Source organism: Pipistrellus hanaki, assembly GCF_964339955.1.
Source record: "Pipistrellus hanaki genome assembly, chromosome: 1".
NCBI classification, from domain to species: Eukaryota; Metazoa; Chordata; class Mammalia; order Chiroptera; family Vespertilionidae; genus Pipistrellus; species Pipistrellus hanaki.
In genome coordinates, this window is record NC_140503.1 from 200,798,363 (window position 1) to 200,823,217 (window position 24,855).

Consider the following 24,855-nt stretch of genomic DNA (forward strand, 5'->3'; position numbering starts at 1 on the left):
TGGAGGAAAGGGAGTCCTAGCCTTTCATTGTTTTCCATCTGGTTCTAATTGAGGAAAAAAAGAACAAAATAAAAAATATCATTTGTGCTTTCCTTAGATTACATCTTGTACTGTTTGGGGAAGAAATGAATGGAATAGGCACTTCTGCTAGCATAGAATGTGTCCTTCTACTCATCTCTGCCATGTGGTCATTCCCAAGTCCCCAGAGTTAACTCTATGCGAATTGCAAGCCAACTCCTGACAACAGAAAGTACAGGTTCTCTTCTCTGTTCTTTCTGAATCGCTATGACTAAGGATTCTTCAGGCCAGGACTCTAAACATTGTGCAGTTTCTAAGAAATTCACCAAGCTGTTAATGCAGTAAATATCTGTTTAATTTACAAACATCAGTAGTGTCACTGATATTAGTCCGGAGAAAGACAGAGCACACCGAATCACACATGTACATCTTTTGTCTTTGTAAAAAGAGCTTTTGGAAAGAAACATCTGCATCTTCACAGGGTACCCTGGGACTCTGAGGAGGGAAGAGCACAATCCACTATAAATCACTCTCAATTCTACATTATAATTTAGCAGCAGACATGTTAACATGGGAGCATGAGGGTAATAAAAGGAGCTTTATTGTTTTTTTTTGGGGGGAAATCACAGTTCTTGTCATTACAGTCTTTTCTTTTGCCACTCCACCCTCCAAAAGGGCCCAGAAAGTCAAGGACGTATTTATTTGTAACAGACCTACTTTCTAGTGTCGTTTGCTACACACCATCTCTGTCCTGTGAGGACAGGTTGCAGCGGCCACTCTCTGTACAAGGACCGTCTCCCCCATGGACTTGACAAGGCTCTGCGGGTGTCCTGAGTGAGGCCAGTAGGTCGGGGACACCACTGGTCAGATGTCCCAGTAAACAAACAGACCCACACATCTTTATCCCCAGATATCACCCTATGTTAGTACTATTGCCAAAAACATCCTGATTTTTTTTTTTAAGTTTGAAAAATGTACAAAAATATCAGGACAATTATAAATTAATATATATTAAAGCATCAAGAAACAGCAAAAGGAGGGCCTACCGTGTTACGTACAATGTACTTGGATACAATAAATATTTCTCAGGAGAACAGAATACTGTATAGGGCTGTTTAGAACTCATAGAGATGCAAAAAAAATCATATTATTCCTAATTTATTTATCAATAATCTATTGGTTCTTTATCATCTCCTTTATCGTTTATATTACAAAAAAAAGAAATTAATACTGGAAAACGGTCGATAAACACTCTTGTGTGCTTCTTGTGCTAACATGCCGACCTGTATAAAAAGACGATGACATTTTAGCGCCCCCATCCTGTCTCTCACAAATGGGACCCAAGTCCCCCGGAGATTCTCTATGTTGCACAAAATAGTTCTCATCCATCTGTCGTCCTATCTGTGAATCCTGGGCTCCACCTTGCATCCTCACTCACACATGTGCTTGGTCCCCATGGGCCGCAGCGACTCGGAGGAGGGCCCAGGGGCCTGTGCTCTGGGCAAGTTCAAGTTCAGGCTCGAGGTCGGTCGGCTCCCTGGGTATGTGCTTGGTCCCCATCGCTGTTCCCATGCCTCCTGATCACCTCCCTTCCCACTCCTCTGGGGTCGGGGAAGCTGTGGTTCACGCATTTCTATTTATTTTTCTTCCAAATGCAGGGGGGGAAAAAGTCTTTATTCTCATCATAAAAATAAGCCTGTTCTGTATTTTACAATATATTTCAACTCAGGAAGCATTGGCGAGTCCAGCGTGGCCAAGCAGGAGACAGCAGCTGCGAGGCGGCAGCCCCCGGGGGAGGCGGTTAGTTAGGAGGCGCACCTGCTGCAGCCGCACTTGACCACCTTCTCCACCTCCTCCACGAAGGACGAGCCGTCCGTGCACTCGAAGGCGTATTTCCGCCGCTTGCTCCGCAGGGGCCCGCAGCACTGGCCGCCAGCGCACCCGCCTCTGCACTCCAGCCGCGACACCTTCTTGGTTGTTTGGCAGGCTGCATAGCCCTGCTGCTTTTGGTAATAGTCTCGGATCCGCTCCCCCTGGCAGGAGACTTCTAGGGAAGAACACAGAGCACACAAGCTGTGAGTCCCGCAGAGGGAGTGGGGATCCGCCCCGGAGCCAGCAGGGGGCGCCTCTTCTTCCTGTCCCTTCCTGCTGCTGTCAGTTATACATCCAGGGAATAGAGGGACTGCTGGCATGGCCTGCTGTTCTTGGGGCCTTAATTTTCTTTCTTTCTTTCTTTTTTTAAAATATATTTTTATTGATTTTTATAGAGAGGAAGGAGAGGGATAGAGAGTTAGAAACATTGATGAGAGAGAAACATAGATCAGCTGCCTCTTGCACACCTCCCACTGGGGATGTGCCTGCAACCAAGGTACATGCCCTTGACTGGAATTGAACCTGGGACCCTTCAGTCTTCAGGCCTACACTCTATTCACTGAGCCAAACCGGCTTTGGTGGGGCCTTTATATTCAGTGAATACTGTCCGTGTGAGCTGTAACTACTATGACCACGGGACTGACAAGAAAACTGGGCCCCTAGCCCTTTTCATTTATGGCAACAATGTGCCTCTTCTGTTTTTACACTCCCGCCAGGTGGATCTGTTTACCGCAGGGAGACGTTTCCGAGAGTATGCTGCAGTTTAATTTATTAGACTTGGGGCTCCATATTATTTAGCCTGTGACTGGATACAAAGAACATTCCACGAGCTTCATAAATTACCCTGGTAGGAACGGGTTCAAAAAGAGCCATCTGCTCAGAGCTTCCCTGGGCACGTTCCCCTTGCATGGTCCCTCTGATACACTCAGTGGGATCCTGACCAGCTGGAGGCCAGGGCAAGCTGGTCCCACAGGCACAAGGGAGGAGAGGGGTGGACCAGCACCTCAGCCCCGCCCCATCCCTTGCACCTGCAGGATGTGCTGGGACAAACCATTTAGATTCTAATTGTCAGAGGTGATTTTTATCCTCACACTACAGCCTCTTTATGAGCTCCCTCTTTGTGCCAGGAGACAAACTGGTAATACATTTGGGTGAGAACATCAGAGAAAGGTGAGAAAGGAGTACAGTTAGGTGTGCTTTCACATAAGGCAGAAGGGAGGGTTTTCACAGCAGATCAGCTTGGGAGCAGACAGCAGAAGGCAGGTACGATCTTGACGCCCAAGATTAGGACAGCTCCCACCTGCTGCCCTCATGCCTCTGGGAAATCAACCAGCAGCAGCATCTACAAGTCGTGCAAAATCCAGGCCTTCCTCCTCTCACTCCCCCCTCTTACTCACTTTCTCTCTTTTCAAAGACAAGGCCCTTTTGCTTCCCTAAGACGCGGAGGTGCCCAGCTGGTTGGTTTACCTCGGTCACAGCTGTCCCCGGTGTATCCGCTGCTGCATTCGCAGTAGGGCTGCCCCAGGCCGGACAGCCTGCACCTCCCGTGCTTACACTTGATGGCCTGGCAGGGGTTGAACAGGTCCTCCTCTTCATCACACAGCACGCCCCCGTGGCCCTCCAGGCACTTACAGCTGTAGGAGAAGGCGTTGATGGGCAGGCAGGTGCCATGCACGCATCTGCAGAGAGGAACGCAGGAATGACGATGCATTAGCAGAGAGGAGGAGGGTGGAGGAAGATGGAAGAAATGTGGAGACAGTTTAAGGGGCTGACTCCCGCCCTCCCTCCCTTTTCCCCTTCCTCTTTCCTTCCCTTTCCTAGGGTTCGCTTTGAGGATTGCCATCTGCATGTTTCACTAACAAGTAGCCCGAACTTACTTATTTCCAAGACAGGGGTCATTGGTCCTCTGGTCACAGAGGGGCCCGGTCCATCCTTCCTCACACTCGCAGGTGAAGCCAGACTGGCTGCTGGCCTGGCACGTGCCGTGGGCACACACCTGCTTGTGGCACGGCTCGCAGCCGGGCAGGATGCCAGTGTGCATGGGCACCTTGCGGAAGTCCTGCAGCTCACTGTTGATGTAGAGGTTGCGGATGCAGCCGTGGAAGCTGGTGCCATTCTGCCCAGGGGCCTGGCGCAGGGCGGCAGCCACGTTGTTTTTCCCGGGCATGCCTGGGGAGGGACAGCGAGTCAGAGGTCAGGCTCTTTGGGGACTCCTCAGCCATTTACCACCAGATGCTCTTAGTGCTTCCTGTAGGGGGGCAGTCTGTGGGACACAGTCAATAGGAGAAACTGACGGCCTGAGCATCGGTCCTGTGTTCTCAACCTGGATGCACTTTGGAATCCCATGGGCTCTTAGGAGAAATACTGTTGCTTGGGACCTCAACCCAGACCTCCTTGATCCTATTTTCTGGGCAGGGTGGGGAGGAAGAAGAGATGTGTGTTTCTTTCTTTCTTTTTTTTAAGGTATTTTTATTGATTTCAGAAAGGAAGAGAGAGGAAGAGAGATACAAGTATCAACAATGAGAGAGAATCAGTAATCAGCTGCCTCCTGCATGCTCCACACTGGGGATGGAGCATGTATCTTGACTGGGAATCATGTCCTTCTGGTTCATAGTTTACCACTCAACCACTGAGCCATACTAGCCAGGCGAGACATGTGTTCTCTGCTTCTCTTTTTTAGAAAATACAATTTTAGTGTACAACTAGAAAAAAGACCTAGTTCACTGATGGTCAATCTTCAATTTTTAATATTTGTTTCAAACCAAACCTGACCCAAAGGCTGACCCATATATAAAACCTAAAAGCTAAGCTACTGTTCCCAAAGGCAGGATTGGGGAAGGGGAGGGGGTAGTGCTCTCTCCCCTCTCCACACTCACCCCCTCTACCTGGACACACCCCCAGGAAGCCTAGAGTTCCACAAGGCAAGGTTAGTAATTACTCACTGCCACCCAGCAGGACTGAGTTAGAGTCAGGCTGATGAGATGAACCTCTGCAATCTCTCTTCACTGTTTAGTCCATCAGATTCAGAGGGTAAGAGCTGGCGGTTCACAGTGGCTGTGACCCTGGTCCAGCTAAATGCTAAGCCAGCAACTAATCCAGGTCCCCACTCAGAACATCCGGAGCACAACCCTGGATGCCAGTGCCTCAGACACTCGCCATGCTTCCTGTCAGGACAGCACCTCATTCACATCATTGTTTTTCTTGCTAATTGAGAGTGAAACCATTCTATTCCAAGACATTGGAAACACAGAAGAAAATTCCTCCACACACAGAATTAGCAGTCTTTGTATATATTCATTCCACTAGTGACAGTCATGGAGTAACCCACATTTGGCAACACAGAGGAATCTTTCCACAGCCTAAGCCAGACCCTGAAATAGCTCCTGGATGAGATCCTACAGGAGGCAACCGTCCAGGTTGTGGTGGTAGAAGGGGAGGACAGTGGAGGCTTGCAGAGCAGCTGACTTCCCCCTGGCTGTTCATGTCCTCCTTGTGCCTGGACTCTGAGCTTCTGGCTGGGGGATTCAAGGGGAGAAAGCCCTGACTCTCACTTCCTAGGGGATTCAACGGTGACAAAGACCAAGAGCCTGAGTACTCCCTGGGCCCTGCCTCATGGCATCATCATCTTCCCTTTTCAAAGGAGCCAGAGTCAGAAGCTAAGTGCACAGCATCATAGGGTAGAGGTCGAAGTGTTTATTGGTGGTTCTCTATGCACTTGGTCCGGTCTAGGCTTGGTTTTCTCATCTCTAACATGGATGGACTAAAACAGTTGTTTCCAAGCTGGTCATATATAACCACAAGAAGCACATGCCCGGAAGGCAGCTCCCCAACCCTCTTCTCTCCCCTCCCTGAGATTCTGACTCAGCAGGAAGGTGTGTCATGCAGGAATTTAAATGTTAACCTGCAACTCAGGTGATTCCGATGCAAGTGGCTTCCCATCACACATTGATGGGTACTGAATTACGCACTTGGCTTTGAAGTTTCATGAGTTCAGGCTTTTAGTCTAGGTCCATCTGGCCTTGGAGACTGGGCTACAGTGTAGAGCCAGGTCAGAAGGATGAAGCCTACCATTTCCAGGAGAGTACCATGACAGGAAATTCCTTGCTATAGGGTAAGTTCTAATTTACTCTTATCTGCCCATCACATATGTATGGATTTCAATGTCCATATGTGCATGTGTCAAGGTTAAATACTGACTGGTGATGTTCCTCAGCAGGGACAATTAGGAAGTGCATTCCTTTTATTCCCAAAGCTAACAACTGTAAAAAGTCCAGCTTTGATCACAGTAAATTGTAAATGCTGATCCATCACATAGATCTTTACTTTCAATAGGACATCATACAATAAAGAAGTATTCGGAGTCAACGTTTCGCAGAGCTGCCACAGTTCTGACTAGGGAACTAGATCTTAATTGATAAACAGAGGTAGATCCCTGTGTTGTTGTTCCTTTCAGCCTTTCTTCCATGCCATGGGCTGTAACTGGAGGTTCTTTTAATGAATCTCATAGTTGTGATTGCCATGAAGCAACTACATCAGTCAACTTGCTGCACAGACTTAACAGGGGAGGCATTTGATTACTTGAAGATGTGTCTGCCTTCCCAATGCCTGTGGGCACAGAAGAGATTCTTTTTCAACTCTATATCCCTGACAAATGTAATAACCCAGCCTTCAGCACATTGGAGATGCTCAATAAATATTTATAGAATGGAACCAAAGACTTTTGACTTTCTATCTAAGTGCTAAGATTTCCTATCGCAGAAATTATTAAAAATAAAAGTGTCCTGGACATTCAGGACAATTCCAAACAAAGCTGTCCGGGAAGAGTTTGAGGGGTTGAGGACATTGGGCAGCAGCCAACAGTTACTACTATTTTGAAGGCAAACATTGTGAAATTACCTGTCCTGATAAAGAAATCAGTTACACTGGCCTGTTGAAAAGCTTTAGCTTATTTATTTGTAAAGTATGTTAATTTTATCAATCTGCCTCACTCAACCCAATGTGATTTCATCCAGTTCAACATCACATGCTTCTTTGCCTGAAATGTGAAATTCTGTGTCTTCAGTTTACGTTGGCTCCTCCAGATAGAGGCAAAAGTGGAAGCTCTCTCTTTTGTGGATCCTCTCCTCTGAGCTCCTTCTGAATTTTGCAGATATTTCCTTTCTCACCTATATACTCATCTGACTTCTTCTTGCTTAAAATAAAGTCTAGAGTCTTTATCACTCCAAGCCCAAATCATCTGCCCTGCCAACCCTTTCTCTTGTTCATCCACATTAAGGTCAACAGCTAAACAAAAAATACTTTCTATTATCCCAGTGCAATTTGTACATTTAACTCATTAATTTATTCATTTGTTCATTCATTCACTCACTCATTCATTCATTCATTCATTCATTCATTCAATTTCATTAGTAATTATCCTGTCATCTACATGAGTTAGCCACTGGTGGCCCAGACATTCCAGCATGGTAGTATGTTCACCTCCTTCAGGGAACTGGGGTGAGGTCATGCACTCTGCAGTGTGCACCAAACCTGTTCTGTGATTTTTTTCATTGTCTGATTTGTCTTCTCACCACTTCCTTTGTCATAGACCAGATTAAATAATAAGATTAATTTTTAAAATGTGTAACTCACATAGCATGTGATAGACACACAAAAATATCAATGTTCTTCTCCACCCCAATGACCCATTTAGTTAAAACCAGAGCTGGGATTATGAATGGTCCTTTAACATCTTATTTGGGCTCTTCCTTTTCTATTCTTGTTGTCTTTCAGGGATGGATCAGCACTGGTCAATGACCATGGGACCAGGCACCAGCAACTTCAGAATCAGGCTTTGATGACAATCACACATCAAAACCCACTGGATTTGGAAGAGTGCTTACCTCCTACATAGAGTGGGGAGTCAAAATTCAGAGCGGACTGCTTTGACAAGTTGGTGATGATTTTGGGGCTCCCTCCATCCACGGAGAGGGAGAGACTCTGGTCCAGGGCAAGTAGCTCCACAATGTGAAAGTTTCCATCATTGATCGTCTCTACGCTGCAAACAAACAGACAAAAATGAAACTTAGACGGTGCTTCCATGTACTTCATATCAAAGAAAAGAAGTTACAATACAAATCCAATAAGCACTTCTTGGGAGAGCATACTCCTGTCTAACACAAATAAAGATAAAAATCATTGGTTGATTTAAAAATAAAATATATGTTCAAGATGATAAAATTTCTATTCCTAGGAAAGACAGAAGATTGTTCTTCCATTGGGAGAAGTGAAAATGAGTACATTTTATCTGTATCCAGTCATTTCCTTCTAATATATAGAAATTAAAAAAACACTTGATTTATTTGCTTTAAAATGCCACAAAAGTTCCATTTACAAGATAAGAAACCTACTCCTTTGTCAAATATCTCCTTAATATATTAATGTTAGGATATAATTGTCTCTTCTCTCTTCAATCTGCACATAAAACATTAGAATCAAACATACACTGAATACAGGAAGAATCAAGGTGGTAAACTTTAAAAAAAAATGTTTATATTGACCTTTAGAGAGAGAGGAAGTAAGAGGGATAGAGAGTAGAAACATCAATGATGAGAATCATTGATCAGCTGCCTTCTCCTGCACACCCCCTACTGGGGATCAAGCCCACAACCTGGGCATGTGCCCCAAACAGGAATTGAACCAGTGACCTCTTGGTTCATGGATCAATGCTCATCCACTGACCCACACTGACTGGGCTGCACTTTTTAAAATGTGTTCATTGATTATATATATATATATATATATATATATATATATATATATATATATACTCTTAGTTTCTTTGCAGAAGGTCACCCATTAAATGATACTCCTGGGAAGAAATCTACGTTCAGTGGAGAAGAGGGAATACATATTAAACAGAAAGCATAACATAGTTGTATCTAGGAGTCTAGTGCTGACAGTGGTTCTTCAGTTTCTCTTCCAGAACTTTGTAGGGCTGGGTCCAGCAATTATTCGAAAAAGTTTGAGGGGGTTTTATGAAAAGTCACAAAATGGTTAAAAACAGAAGTCAATGAAACATGAGGATTGGGAATAGGATGAAATGGGTGTGATCAGTACGTAGGTGCTGTGTGGCTGTGAAGTGGGGCTGTAAATCTTACAGGAGTGCTGCAGTAGCAAAGATGAGAACAGGACCCATGAAGAAAACAGGATCAAGAGTCAGGGCATGCTGGGAAGATACTCACTATTCAGTATAGATGCAAAATAGGGTATAATGCAAATTGGGCCCAAAAGTAAATAGTGAATATTATAGAACTAATATAATAGTGTTTTGACTGGAAAGACTTTTTTTTAAAAAAGCTCAAAAGTGGAAATATCAGAGCATCTGTTAGGGAGATTGTGAATAACGAATACTCTATACACAAGGTGTTTCCTGAAATTCCCACGAGCTGATATTTAGATTTGCTAACAGGTCAAGCCTGGGAAATAACAGAAAAATGTATTGACATTTCTGCTCAATGGTTCTCACCACAGAAGTCTAATCTTTTCCTTTTTTTCCTGCATAAAATAGATTTTGTGATTTGACAACAATAGAAAGCATTCTGCAGAACTGTGAAAAGCCTGAAGTTCTCTATTTTAAGTGGTGAAAGGAGCCCCTGTGTGCAGGGATCTTTGATAACCTGTCTCAAATGTCATCTTTTAAAAATGGTAGATATAACAATACGTTTGCCTTCTACACATTTGATTATCCCTCTAAAATCAACATTTAAAAACGCTATACAAGGACATTGTTTTCTAAATAAATTTTTATTGCAACTGTTAGTGGTCTCAATTATGACTGTTTTCTAAGGGGATATGATGTGTAGAAATATCAACTAGTTCTTCAGCATACAGATTTTGATGTCAGGTAAACCTGGATTTAAATCTAGGTCTTAAATTTATTTACTTTAGATAAGTTACTTAATTTCCAATAAATTTCATTTTTCTCTTCAATAAATGTTAGTAAATATTTATCCCTCTTATAATTTAGGGAAGGTTTATAGAGAATGATTTTTTAATGCAGAGCAAAGCATCCAGCATATGGAAAGTTAAATGTTAGATATTAGTATCATATCATTATATAAATAATGCCATGCTATATCAGAGAATTCAGAAAGAAACTAGTCCGATTTCATTTTTAATAATAATTGTAAGATTAAAAGACTGGTAAAAACACAATAGCTTGTTTGGGGGGCATATCTTGTTCAAATTACCAAAATTTTAGGTAAAACATTAAAATAAAGATATACATAGAGAAGGTAGTGGTCAATCGCTTTTTCTTTTGTGATCATATGCAACTCTCAAAATGGTTTTCTATCAATGTTCTATGAACACTGGTCATAAATATTAATAATGCTCCTCTCCCTTTTCTTTACAATTGTAAAAATAAGCTATGTGTACTGGGGAATGGATTCTTGGTCACATGGGTTTTAGACAATCAATCCAGGCATGTCATTGTCAATGGTGGTGTTTGATACAGTACAACTGAGTACGCAACTTTAAAGCAGGAGCAGTATTACTTATTTCTGTACTCTTTAATGTAACAAGTAGAGTGTCTAGTATATAGTAGAAGCTCAATAAATATATGCTAATTAAGTAAAATATGAGGGAGTTGTATTAAGCATAACATATATAGTTTTTTAGTAATACTAATGGGATTAGAGTTACACATAGTCTAGAGACTTCAAGCAATCTTCAGGAAGGACATCTAAACAATGCACTTTATTTAAAATATCTGATTTTTCAGGGGCCACATCCTGAAGGACAATGGTGGGAGACAAAACTTGTTCAGCTTGTCCTAAGTCTCATTGATTTGTGACACACATAGTTTTCCTCTGTTTTTTATTCCTCATCAGGGAAATATGATTAATAAGACCAAAGAAATATTATAGCACATGCTATGAGCCAGGTTCTGACCTAAGAACTTTACATTTGATACCTATAACGACTCATATGATACCCTTAATGACCCTAAGGTTTGGGCACCAAGGGTATTCAAGGTGGCATTGCCCATGGCCAAATGAATTTGAAGCCAGGTTGGTTGGTATAGGGAGTGGCTCTAGGGTCAAGCCTCGGGCTGACCTGGGGCAGGGCCACAAGCAAGTCCCAGCCTGGAGGGCAGAGCTCTCCTAGCATAATTAAGCCTGACCTTCTTCCCTAATTCCTTCCTACTGGCTGTGGGAGGTGCTGCAAGAGTTGCCAAAACAAGAACATTTGTAGACATGTTAACCTATCCTTGTTTTAATCAGAATATAAAAGAAAGCATTGGCTTGCAGGCTGGATCTTTTGTGTCCTCATCCAGGCACAGGAGATCCACCAAGCCCCAGCTGTATTCTCTTGTCTGTCTTTTCTTCAATCCTTCACCCTCCATCCCCCCTCAGGTTCACTCTTGGTCATGCTGGCATGGCACAGCTTGGTTCTAGAGTGTGTACTTCTAATTATTATACATCACTTTTGCAAAGAAAAGAAAACTCACCTAAAGAGTACCCGGTACTATACAATCAACATGTATAGATGATTTCACTCCCAAATAGCCCAAGAATAAAGTTCTATGGAAAATGACCTCCTATGATGGTTGCACTTGTACATTTCCTAAAAATCAAGAATTGTAAAAAATATGCAATGATCTTATAATGAGAGTCTGAAGGCTATGAGAAAGCATCTGAAATGTAGAGACATGAAACCTAGATTTGGATTCAACTTTCCCAATTATAAAATTCAGACTGACTATGTTTCTCTCCACCTGAATGCTTTGTGTCAAAGCTGATCATTCCAGAACTTGGCAGGAGTTATCACTGAGTTGAATTCCATTTCTTTTCCCTAGAATGAAGGCCAAAGTCTGGCCTTTTAACAGATATGTGTTGTGAATTTAATATTTTTATTTTAATAGATGTTTATTGTTGATAGTATTATATCTCTCCTTATTCCTCCCTTCCCCCGCCCCTCTTCCCAGCCCCTAACTACCCCAGGTCTTCACTACCCTTTTGCCCGTGTCCATGGACTATGCCTATTAGTATATAAGTTCTTCAGTTTATCTCTACTTGGCGCCCCCACCCCGCCCCAACCCCACATTGAGGTATGAAAGTCTGTTCTATGCCTCTATTCTTTGGGTTTTATTTTGCTGGTCAATTCATTTTGTTCAGTGACCCTACTTCTGGGAATATATCGTAATATTTTTAGATTCTTTGTTTTCTAAGGTGGCATTGTGGGGATGGGGCCTGGGGAGGATATGTGAGAGCTAAGAGTATTCTAAACGGTGTTTCACGATGTCCTGTAAAGCATACCATAAGCTGGGGAAGGACCAGGAATGTCCTTTTAAAATAAAGCAATGTCTGACACAGCAGTCCTTACATAATAAAACAGCCATCATCAACTTTACCATTTATCACAGTCATCACCTACCTACCCACTCGCAATACACAGGTCCCTCTGCGTTCTGACAAGTATTGATAAACTCTCTCACTCCCCCCTCGGGAACTATATATCTGATGACTCACGGAAGTCACAAGTGAACCACTTAACATCGAGCCTTTCCACTGGGAACATAAATTGCATTTATTACCATTATTATGTAATTCCGTTTTTCTATACTCATCTGTTACCTGACATTTTTTATTTTTGAGTTTCTAAATGGATGTACTCAACTGTGTCTTGTGGTCTGCTACAGAAAAAGGGTTTAAAAACTTGGGGCTTAGGGAAAGAGAGGCTCCAACTTGTCTCAGATTTTCCTAATTTATGCAGGACACATTAACAGTGACTTTCTTATTTCTATAAATCTTGAGTTATATCAGTAACTAAATAAAGATAAATAGTTCATTTGGCTTAGGCCAGGTCCAGCTTTTTGCCTTAAAAATGTAAAGTATCTGTTGGCACGTTCTGTGCAATTAAATAGGAATAAAAAAATAGACAAACTCAACTGGTCACCTCATTTTGATATCTCTTGGCTGAAGTTACTTCAACCTTATGGTGGGAGGGTAATAAAAATTTCCCTGCCTATCTCTTTAAATCAAAAGGAATCTTGGGGCCAACTAGGATCAAAGGTATTTATGCATAAGAGTTTTCAAAGGGACATTTTATAAAATAATGAATTTATCAAGTGAAGTTATATTTTACCCAGTACTTCAGAAGCCAATTATCTAATTAAAATGCACTAAAATAAAAAGTGAATCTGCTTTCAGTCAGAGCCCCACTTAAGACAATAACATTTGCACTTGGGTATTTATTCTTTAGCATCTGGATACCTGAGCATGAAGAGCATCTGTAAACCACAATCATTACCAATCATTGTGAACCAACTGTGTGCCTCGCACCATACTAGGAGCTTTGTACTCATTACCTACAATTCTCCCATTCACACATGAAAAACAGTTCTAAATCTAATTCCAATTGCTCAGATGACAAAATGTAAGCACACAGAGGTGCAGTAACCTGCTCAAAGTTATAAAGTTGGTAAAAAGTGGTGTCTTCCCGTGTGTTATATCAAGAAGGGCCAAGTTTTATCTTGGAAATGAGAAAACCATATAGATTCTGTTTCTCCAAAGAGAACAAATTTATTATTATTATTATTATTATTATTATTATTATTATTATATTATTATTATTATTATTATTATTATTATTATTATTATTTAAGCTAATCCTGAAAGTTCTCAGAGGCTGTGTACTGAACCAAGCCTAAGAGCTGGAGGGAAAATTCCCCTAAAGGTGTATGCATTCTTTAACTACTGAAGCTGATTAATGTGTGGTACAATCCTTTGCTTTTGTAAGATATTTATTTGATTTCCTAGTTTGTTTTTAAAAAAATATATTTTATTGATTTTTTTTCTTTTTTTTTACAGAGAGGAAGAGAGAGGGATAGAGAGTTAGAAACATCGATGAGAGAGAATCATCAATCAGCTGCCTCTTGCACACCCCCCTACTGGGGATGTGCCCACAACCAAGGTACATGCCCTTGACTGGAATTGAACCCAGGACCTTTCAGTGCACAGGTTGATGCTCTATCCACTGAGCCAAACCGGTTTTGGCTGATTTCCTAGTTTTTAAATAGTTGCCCATGTTTCCAAAGAAGCTGTCTGGTTTGGAAAATGACATTAATTTGAATCTAAAAAACAAAGCATGCCATTTTTATTAAAATGTTTCAAGTTTCTATCTACATGACAACAGTTACTGTGAAAGGCCATTACTTATTGGCCTGCTTGAGAAAAAAATGAATTACTCCATTTCTATCCAAGGGATTACTGCTGATGGTAGTTTTAAGCTTAGGCCGCCATTCATTCATTCATTCATTCATTCATTCATTCATTCAGTAATTCACTAATTCATTCATTCAGTCATTCATTCATGGCACTATTGCCAAGTCCCTTTTGATGCTATTCTCTAAGCAGTTTAAAAATTAGATTACATTTGATATTCTACAATCATTCACTCATTAGGCAGTTCATGTCATCTCTGCTGATTGGATCCCTAGGGATCTAATGCTGGCGAATGTTCCATGACTAGAAAAAGAGCCTAGATTTTTAGGGATATCTGTGGTGGAAATACTCTCCACATGGCTGATTTCAAGGCCAACATCAAGCATGATGTCATGGAACTTGGAAATGAGAAGGGATGTACATTCAGAGCTTTTATAAAAGTGGTTCTGAAATCATGGTCCCTGGACCAGAGCATCACTTGGGAATTTACAGAAAAAAAAATTGGGGCGGCATAGCTGCGATGTGAATCAGGAACTAGAGGAAAAGCCCAGGAATATGCATTTTAACATACCTTTCAGGTGATTCTGATACACACTGTTTGAAAACAATTGCTCTACACCACTTCCCCCTTAGCAGTAAGCATGTCTACAAGAAACCATGACTTTTTGAAATCAGATGTAAAAAATGAAATGAGCCATGGTTGGTGCTTCTCAGTGGTTAGTGTAAGCCCATGAACCAAAGGATTTCGATTTTGATTCAAGTCAAGGACATGTACCCGAGTTGCAGGTTCCCCGCCCTGGTTGGGAAGTGTGTGTGAGGCAACGAATTGATGTGACTCTCTCATATGGATATTTCACTCTCTTCTCTCCCTCTCCCTTCTACTCCCTCTAAAATCAATGGGAAAAAAGTCCTCCAGTGAGGATTACCAACAAAAAGAAAAGGAAATAAAATGATGAAACGTGCATGCCACTTTAGTCCTTCTGGGAGAGAAATAATCACTATATCTTGGGTTTTCTGAATCATACTTAAAGCAATGTTAACTACTCCCTATAGACATGACTCTGGGAGATAATGGGTCTAATACAGTTCCATTTGAGACAGTAACTGAGATTTAAAATGAAACGGTTTAAAGCAAAAATTACCCTACAGAAACAATAACTTAACACGTGATTATGTTCCCCTAATTTTGTCAGATTTCATTTTACTAAAATAAAATCCATTTCCATCAATGTTGAAAAGAAACCACACAACTGCAAAGATGCATCTGTTGTACAAAATTATCCCTTTGTGAGATGTCCCAACAGCACATTAAATAATGCATAATTTAAAGAAAAGTTTACCATCGTCATTTTTACAACATAAAATTACACAATTAAACTGAACTTAAACTGAACAAATTCTCTAAGGTAAGAATACATAAAAATACCTCTTATTAAACAGCAGGGTAATGTACTTTACTAAAGTTAGCTAATGTGGAAACACATTCAAATTTGAAAATTTAATTTAACTCAACAAAATAAATATTAAGCAACAGGGTTGTTGCTGGGTTTTGCTATAAAGATGGGGAATGAATACCTTTCATCACAGTTCACATCCTAGTTGTCTGAGCAAGGTCAGAAGTATTTGCATAAATGCCAGAAATTAGTAGGAATAGAATTAAGACTTGAGACCAATTTCAAGTTGAAGGTAAAAGAAAGAAAAAAAAAGATTAATAGTAACTCCATAATATCTATATGTCCAAGAAATTTGTGCTGCCTCTCAATGAAGTTGCTCATGACAGGGACCCAGGTTTGGGTGAAGCAAATGAACCTAGTTTTGGATACTCCGAAATGATAAACCCAATAGCTATCATTTTTACTATTTGGCATGCATTGTTCTAAATATTTTACATGTAGCAAATCTTAAAATCCTTACCAGAGTCCCACAAAGACAGAACTCCGATATGTTATAACCATTTACCAGGTGAGGCCCAGAGAGCTTAAGCCATATGCTCGAGATACACAGGTAATAAGACACAGAGCTGGGACTGGAATTAAGTCACACTGTCTTTAGGGCACCTGCCCCTTTTTGTTTACTTCAATTTTCAGTTTGAGCAATAGTGACAGTCAAATAGTTCAAAAACTCATATGCTATCCCATTGTATTCACATACAAGTCTTGCTTCCACCCAACTGTTTCCTGTCTTCCCTCCTTTGTCTATGCAAATACATGGAAATAAAAATGCAAACATTCACCCATGTTTGATACTGTTTCTGCCTGACTTTTATTTTTATTTTTTTTTATCCCCTTTAAACTGAGCGATATATCTTGGAAACCTTCCAATGTACTATGTAGAGAACCTCCTCATTCCTTCCCTCCCTTCCTTCCTTTTCTTTTTAACAGTGCATTCCATTATGTGGATGTACTGCACATAGTTTACTTAGATAGAAACTAGGTTGCTTCCTAACCTTTGTTTTTAGAGCCAATGCCACAGCAAATTACCCAGCACACACGTTATTTCTATGTCTTCAGCTATATTTGTAGGAACAATTTCCAGAAGTGGGATTTTATAGGTGGAGCGTAAATGTACTTGTAATTTTGATAGATATTTTCCCTCAAAATGCTCTCCACAGAAGCTGTAAACAAGCTGTACTTCTAGTGTTAATGTATAAGAATTAGGGGTACACTTTCAACTCCTGTGCTACAACCCAGAAAGAACTACCAGAAAAAATTTTCTGTATTGCTACAAGGTAGATGAGAATGAAGACAATGAAAATGGAGAGGGAGTACTGAGTTTACAATTCAGTACTCAGAAAACCTTAGAGGGAAGATGTTACATTATTTACAAAAGTGGATTCTGAGGTACAGAAAATATTGTACCTTGCCAGAGTTTATATCTTAGTAATTAGCCAAGTCTAGATATGAACACACCTCTTAGGTACTATGATTCTTACCTGTCAAATACTAGGTTGTTAAAATAATGTAATTGTTTCCTGTGATCTCTATTATGCAAAAACAAATTGGAAAATTGACATATGCAAATTATATCTATATACAGTATATAAAAGCCTAATATGCAAAGTATCCTCTTGGGAGTTCGATCGCTTGCTATGACATGTGTTGACCATCTGGGGTGGGGCAGAATGAAGGAACCCCGGCCAGCAGCCAGCAGCTGAGGAAGGAAGGCCCTAGCCAGCAGCCAGAAGGAAGGCCCCGGTTGGCAGCCAGAAAGCCCCGATCAGCCCTGATTGCTGGCCAGGTCTAGGGACCCTACCCATGCATGAATTTCATGTACAGGGCCTCTGGTTTACATATAATACATATTAATCAATTAATCAGTCAGACTATGATCTCTCTCTTTGAATTAAAGGTAATTGTTGCTTCTTTTCTTTTCCTTAAAAAGTGTAACAACTTTTTTTGATTGTTGTGACATAAATTAAGAACAAGTATTAGTTAAAAACAATGCTTTTCCAAGACTTCTGATTCATATTGTAAAATGAGTGACATGGTATTAATGGTATTCATAAATGTTACATAAATGCTAGTATAAATAAAAGTAGGTTCTATTGCTTGTTAGCTGAAAATGGTAATGAACATAAATTCAAAATAAGCTCTTTATAGTAATTCCTCATTTAGACATAACTTATCCTAGTTTTTACAACTTATCTAGAAATACTTTAAATATATGTATTTTTGCGAGAACTAGCTTTAATAAGCTAACCTCAAGAGCCTTTATTATGGTTTCTGAAAATATTCTACTGTTTCACTGCATAGAATAAAACAAAAACATCAAGTCCAAAAATGAACCACAAAATCAATATTCTGCAATCTTTTTATGGGCTGAATCAAATTGAGGCCTTATGATTTAAGTCCTATCAATATCTTCAATTTTGGCACTAATTCATTTCCATTTGGAGATGAAGAAACAATCTCATTTCACTTGGAAACCAATAATTATGTGTTTGTTTCCATGATGTAAATATTCCCAAATGGGTTAGCTCACCACCAAAAGGATTCCATTCATGGCTGCAATTGGCATTGACTTTCCTGGAACTGTTATGGAGAATCAAATAAGATACGAAGGCTTTTGAATAATACAAACAACATACAGGTCAGTATCTCCACTTAGTCCCAATCAATGCCCACAGATTGGTTGTCAAACTTGCTTGGCCTATAGATGGAATGTGCTCACCACAAAGGGTATCTATACATATAAAGAGGTAATATGCTTATTTGACCACAGTTCTAAGGTAATGACTTTTCTGCTTTACTCCATTTCAGTTTACAAAAGGTTTGGTAGGAAGGTCCTATTCTCGGGTAGTGGGGGAGACCTGTAGTCCTGTAATAAGTCTTTCCTGCAACTGTCCAACTCATGCCATGGGTAACACATGTATCACAGAGTCTGCTGGAGCTGACCCATCCCTCCCCCTGCATTACAAAACGACAGCGAGGGAGTGCTTCATGAAACAATGGTTTTCACCTTTCCCAGTAACAGAGATCTTCACCTGTAAATGGCAGAGGCCGGGTGAGAGCCGGTGTCATAGCTGGCGCGCACGCGTCCCCGGTAGAGCTCTACAGCGATGTGGTCCTTGTCCCCCTTGTACAGGAGGATCCCACTGTCTTCATCGGTAGCAATCTAGGGGGAAGGACACTCCAGTTAGTAGAATGGGTCGTCACCCAAACACATTTCATCAAAAAGAAACAAGGCTGCTTAGAGAAGGGTGTTTTCTAAGGCTTATGTTTTCCTTATGGCTATGAGAAAATATGATATTGTACGTTGAAATCATTACTTGAAAGATGACCTGGTCTAAATTACTTCCTTGCAAGTAAATTCCTAAAGAACTTTAAAAATACATTCAGAAACAACTTGTTACTCTTTCTGTACATACGGGCAATGCCAAAGCTTAAAGATGCATGTCCCATGAAATATGCAAAAACAAGGAATTTACATATATAATTTACACTTCGGGAAATTAAAGCTGAAAAATGCTTTCCGCACATTAGAGTGTGCAATAGCTAAAGTAACTCAAGCTTTCCTCCTTGGCTATCAAATATATTTTCTCAGCAGAGAATGGTAAAATTTAATCAGGATTAAAAATGGTGGTGCTTCTGTCCTATTGAAAAAGAACAATAACACGCACCTAAGTAAACACAGCTGCCTGTGCTTGCACTTGCTTTTTAAAAAAAATATATTTTATTGATTTTTTTTTTACAGAGAGGAAGGGAGAGGGATAGAGAGCTAGAAACATTGATCAGCTGTCTCCTGCAGAACCCCCACTGGGGATGTGCCTGCAACCGAGGTACATGCCCTTGATGGGAATCGAACCTTGGACCCTTCAGTCCACAGGCCAACGCTCTACCCACTGAGACTAACCAGTTTCAGCTGCTCGCTGGAGCTTTTCCCTCACCTGCTGGCTTTGCTTCTGTAATGGGCTGTATTTATGGCATATGTGAAATGCAACTGCACTGAGCAAGACCGATTTTCATATTTCGTATAAAGAAGCAAATTCTTTATAGTGATGGCATGAAAAGAGGGAAATCTCTCTTTTGATCCTACTTTTTGGCTTTTAAAGAAGCAGTTCTGTTAAAGTTAGGACCTAAGCCCAAACACCACTGGGCACTTTTCATAACAGTCAATGTGGCGAATGTTGGCAGCCAGGGAACCAGGCTTTTTCAGAAAGAAGGCCTGGCTGCCTCTGGGGTCCCATTCCCCATGACCTCTAAAGAATGCCCCGCCCCTCCATGGGTGGCATGGTAAACCAAATGCAGAGTGGGACCTATAGGAAACTGGCTAAAACCATTTGAACTCAAAACATTAAAATACTTTGTTTACTGCATAAAACTAACATGCAGCCCCAATCTGCCCCCTGTCACCTACATGTATTACCTCTAATCTATGCTCACCTTGTCTACAGGGCACTGGATCACTGACTCAGAGGTAATGGTGACTTGGTGGAAAGGTTAGCAATAAATCCATTAGTTAATTTCAAGTCTATTCTCAAAGGTTTCCAGTTGAAAAGTTCTAAGACACTCCCTGCGTATTTTGCAGAGTGTAGAGCCCGGAGTGCAGTCGTAAAGATAAATGAATAAAAAGCTTTCACCCAAGCACAAAATAGAGACATATAGAAGTATATATTTTCTTACTATGTGTGTGTTTTTCTAAAACAAGTAAAGAATGAAAATACCCGGCTCCCACTCAGCTTAGAAAAACACACATGTTGGCAAGAAGACTGACGCTTCCCCACAGGGGCGCTGTCTGTCATTGTGTTCTGCGGTCTGTAACTGTCTATGTGACAAATAGCATCACTCCCAAATCACCACAGAGCTGGGCTTCGCTTCTGATGAGATCAGCTCTTGCTGGTGGGGGAAGCCTTACCTGAAGTGAGATGTTCGTTTGGGGCCGAACCTTGGCGGAAGGGATTTGAAGATAGGACTCCTTGTTCACGAAATTCACACTAACCAGCTTCTCACACTTCTCCCCCTGGTAGCCAGGAAGACACTGACATATGGGCTCATTTATCCTGATGATGCACTGAGCTCCGTTCTGACATTCGAAATTGTCACAGGGGCTGGTTCGAGGGAGGACCATGGGTGGAGAGAATTCACAGAACAAGCCACTGGAGAAAAAAGAGAGACACATGCTGATTAGATGTTACCGAATCACCAACATGAGCGGAATCCCGTGAGCCCCAACACTGCACACAGAAGTGTACTTCTCTTCGCACCTGTAACCGTCGGGGCAGATGCATGTGTAGCCGTTCACTGCATCCATGCAGTGGGCCCCGTTTTTACACTTGTGATCCTGGCAGTCGTCGAAATCCACATCACAATGCTCGCCGATGTAGCCTGCGGTGCAGTCGCATCTGTTTAAACAAGCAGGTAATGGTTTCAAACCTAACTGAGCCAAACTAAGTCAAACAGCTGCATGTCATCTAGGAAAAGATGGCACCAGCTTTAAGAAAGGTACTTTCACAGAGACCCACAGACATGCTCACAGAGACCCACATTAAAGGAAGCTGAGGACACAGTACTGGTCAGCAAAGTATCCATGCTTTCTCACTGGGAAGTGTCAGGGGAATGGTGATTTTTACCTCCAGACCAGAGTGAGTATCCATAATCCAAATAAGAATAGAGTCAGTGCACTGGGTTCCTTCTCTCTATCTTGTTTGCTTTCCCACATTCTTCTTCCCTTCGTCTCTCCCTCTCTCTGGCTCTCCCTCTCTCTGGCTCTCTCTCTCTCTCTCTCTCTCTCTCTCTCTCTCTCTCTCTCTCTCTCTCTCCTTTCTTCCCCTCTGTCTCTCTTTTCCTTCCACCCTCACCCCTCATTTCCACTCATCCTTCTTCCCGTTTGCCCCACTTTATTTGCCTATAGTATCCACTATTTTCAGCTCTAATTCATTGGAGGAGTTGAGATGATAAAAGCGCTATCTATGTTGTCAAATTTACTAAAATATATTAGGCAATTTCCAAATAAATAATATTTAAAAACTTGACAATAGAGAATAAATATATTAGAATAAAATGCAGTTTTATGAAAAAAATATGGTAACACTAGATCCCCTAATGACAAATCCAGAGAATTATTATGGCAGAACGGGGTTGACCTATTGGAGTGAGACAAGGGAGCTGACACAGAATCCCTGGACCAGTCTCTTGCACAAGCTTCGCAGTCTGTTCCTGCTGGTGGCGGACAGGAGGTTCTCAGCTGCTTTGATGGTGAAGGAGCAGGAATAACATACAGCTGATGTTTTTGGAGCACTCACTCTGTTGCCTAACCACTTGGCTGATGTGGATTCACTGAATGTTCTCCACAGCCCCATGTCATTGGTACTACTCTGCTCTACAGGGGAGGGAACTAAAGGACACAACCAGAAACAGAACCTAAGCAATCTGACAAGAGCCTGGATTCCTAACCACTACACTAGGCTGCTTGATAATTAATCCTGTAGCGCTGTCTGTCAAACCTGTCCCTCTCCAGTGCTGACCACTGGAGTCTCTACTATGATAGCAGGTCCCAGGTCTTGATCTGCCTGAGGGAAAACAGTGTGGCCAGTACAGGGGTTCTGAACTCTGCTGTGTGGAGCTATAGGGACAATGGTCCCGTACAGATATGGCCATGGCAGGAGGTGCAGTGTTTCTGGTAGCTTCCCTCCACCCTCCATCTGCCTCCCAACACTCTCTTGTTGCAATTTATTAGTTTTACACACTAGGCTTCCATGAGCATTTCTGTTTTGGGTTTAAGAAAGGGTTCTCTGGCCCTGGCTGGTGTGGCTCAGGTTGTTGGGCATCATCTCATGCACCAAAGCGTTGTTGGCTCAATTTCTGATGAGGGCACATTCCCTGGTTACGGGTTCAATCCCCAGTCAAGGTGCATGTAGGAGGCCAGCCTCTTTACAGCTTTTCAGCCTATTCCTGCTATGGATGTTTCTATCAATGTTTCTTTTTCACTTCAATGTTTCTCTCTCCTCCTCTTCCTTTCTCTCTCTCTCTCTCTCTCTCTCTCTCTCTCTCTCTCTCTCTCAAATCCTATATAATAAAAGGCTAATATACAAATTGACCAAACAGCGGAATGACCAGTCATTATGATGTGTGCTGACCACCAAGGGGCAGGCACTCCATGCCAAAAGCCCTAAGCTTCATAGGGAGGGGACCTAAGCCATCAGTCAGACATCCTCAGCTGGTTCCCAGACTGCAAGAGGGCACAGACTGTGCTGAGGATCCCTCTCCCCGAGTGCACAAAATTCATGCATCAGGCCTCTAGTTAATAAATAAGAAGAAAAGATTTGCTGACTTCTTAAAAAAACAAATAAACCAGGAAACTGTGCTTTACAGAATTTGGACTTGGCTGTTAGAACTGGGTTTATATCATGGCTTTATTCTTTTTTTAAAAAATATATTTTTATTGATTTTTTACAGAGAGGAAGGGAAAGGGTTAGAGAGTTAGAAACATCGACGAGAGAGAGTCATCGATCAGCTGCATCTTGCACACCCCAACCGGAGATGTTCCCGCAACCAAGGTACATGCCTTTGACCAGAATGGAACCCGGGACATTTCAGTCCGCAGATTGATGATCTATCCACTGAGCCAAACCGGTTTCAGCCTGGCTTTATTCTTAAGTGTATGTCATCTTCACTAAGTTACCTAATCTAAATGTTCATTTCCTCATCTGCAATATACACAGAATAAAACCATTTCCATCTCAAAGGTTTGTTAAAAGGTTTAATAAAACTACTATCTATAAAATAATTAGCATAGTGTTTGATATATAAAGCATAATCAATAAATGGTAGTTATATTTTTAAACAATTTCATTAAGTCTTTATAATTCCATAAAGCCTTTATGGTTAGGCTGTAGCAATTACCCACTTTTCTATTTTAAAGCCATTAGGGTTTAAGTGAATAAGCATAATTAAAAACACTCAAGTGAATGTGGACATTCCTGAATGCCAGGGGATTTGTCTGCAAATGCAACACTGGGATTTCAAAGCTACTGGGTAACTGATGAATTAAAATAAATGGGCTAGCGCACAGACTTTTAGCTCTGCCTGTGTGAATTAAGACATAAAAAGAGCTCACTGCATAAGTATGCTTGCCCTAGGGCCAGTGGTTTCAGTGCTAAATCATAGCAATGCAGAGTAAACAAGTCTGAAGCGGCATGGACCCAAAGTGGCTGTAGACACTCTGAAATAGATGGGCAAGCACCAAGAGAAGAGCCTCCATCCATGTTAATGTGAGCAGAGCTAAAGGGCCGAGTGTTGAAAGAAAGAAGTGCTCTAAAACACGCTGAATTATTTATCTGAGAAAAGAAATTAAAGTAAAAGATAAGAGAGCCATACATTCACCATAGTGGCTAAGAGCTATTTTATATTCTCTTCTCTACAAATCCCATTTCTCAAGCCCCTTAGAACTTGGAGTCACATTATAACTAACTTTTTTTTTTTTCTGTCTTCCTTTTGCTTCTCAGATCTACCTTTAAAACAGGGAGAAAATATTTAATTAGGAATTCCTTAAAGTTGTATTATCAATAAAATCTATCATATTCCCTCAATTCCATTATCTGGCCAGGAGTGAGGGAGAAAGCAAAGACTATAAAATATACTGTTTGGAAGCCCAAAAGCTGACTAAGTAAGATGCATGCTTGAAAATACTGCTTATGGCATATCACGGTCTAAAAATATCTCAAAGCAATTTAGGAGATTTATGAGGTATATAATGAAGCAAGAGAAGTAAAACCAGCTCTCTCAGCTTAGTAATAAGAAAATGAAGTAACAGTACAAGTTGTTCAAACAACATTTGTCAGTAGAGATTTTTCTTTAGCAGCATCCAAGTAGTTTTGGTTTTTAAGTCAATTTTCTTTTTGCACCTCCCATTCCCACAATGTGCAGGTTTCATAATATGGGAGTAATGGCACATACTATGACTTCACCTACTTCCTGCTAAGCTAATCTAGCTGTAAAACAAGCTCACAAATGACTGTGAAAATCACAGTTCCCAAATCAGTGAACCCATAATCCAATAAGATGAACTTTTAAGTGTGTGCACCTCAAGGACCCTGTATGGCTAAATGGTTGAGTGTTGACCCATGAACCAAAAGGTCACTGGTTCAATTCCCAGTCATGGTATATTCTGGGGTTACCGGGTTGATCCCCAGTAGAGGGTGTGTAGGAGGGTAGCCGATTGATGATTCTCCTTCATCATTGATATTTCTAGCTCTCTTTCCCTCTCCCTTCTTCTGTCTGAAATCAATAAATACAGCTAAAAAAAGAGAGTGTGCAAC

General features: G+C 41.2%; 1 protein-coding gene across 2 annotated transcripts in view; it reads right to left on the bottom strand.

The window, feature by feature from the left end:
- Positions 1 to 597: 597 nt before the first annotated feature.
- The window catches only part of SLIT2 (slit guidance ligand 2), a 321,752-nt gene continuing 297,494 nt past the window's right edge, over positions 598 to 24,855 (bottom strand). For both annotated transcript variants that reach the window (XM_084898584.1, XM_084898583.1), the window contains 7 exons: positions 20,803 to 20,940; positions 20,454 to 20,694; positions 18,583 to 18,713; positions 7,773 to 7,927; positions 3,768 to 4,059; positions 3,358 to 3,569; positions 598 to 2,065 (listed from right to left, as the gene is read on the bottom strand). In XM_084898584.1, coding sequence (XP_084754710.1) covers positions 1,824 to 2,065; positions 3,358 to 3,569; positions 3,768 to 4,059; positions 7,773 to 7,927; positions 18,583 to 18,713; positions 20,454 to 20,694; positions 20,803 to 20,940 — 1,411 coding nt within the window. In that variant the 3' untranslated portion in view covers positions 598 to 1,823. The remainder of the gene's footprint in view (positions 2,066 to 3,357; positions 3,570 to 3,767; positions 4,060 to 7,772; positions 7,928 to 18,582; positions 18,714 to 20,453; positions 20,695 to 20,802; positions 20,941 to 24,855) is intronic.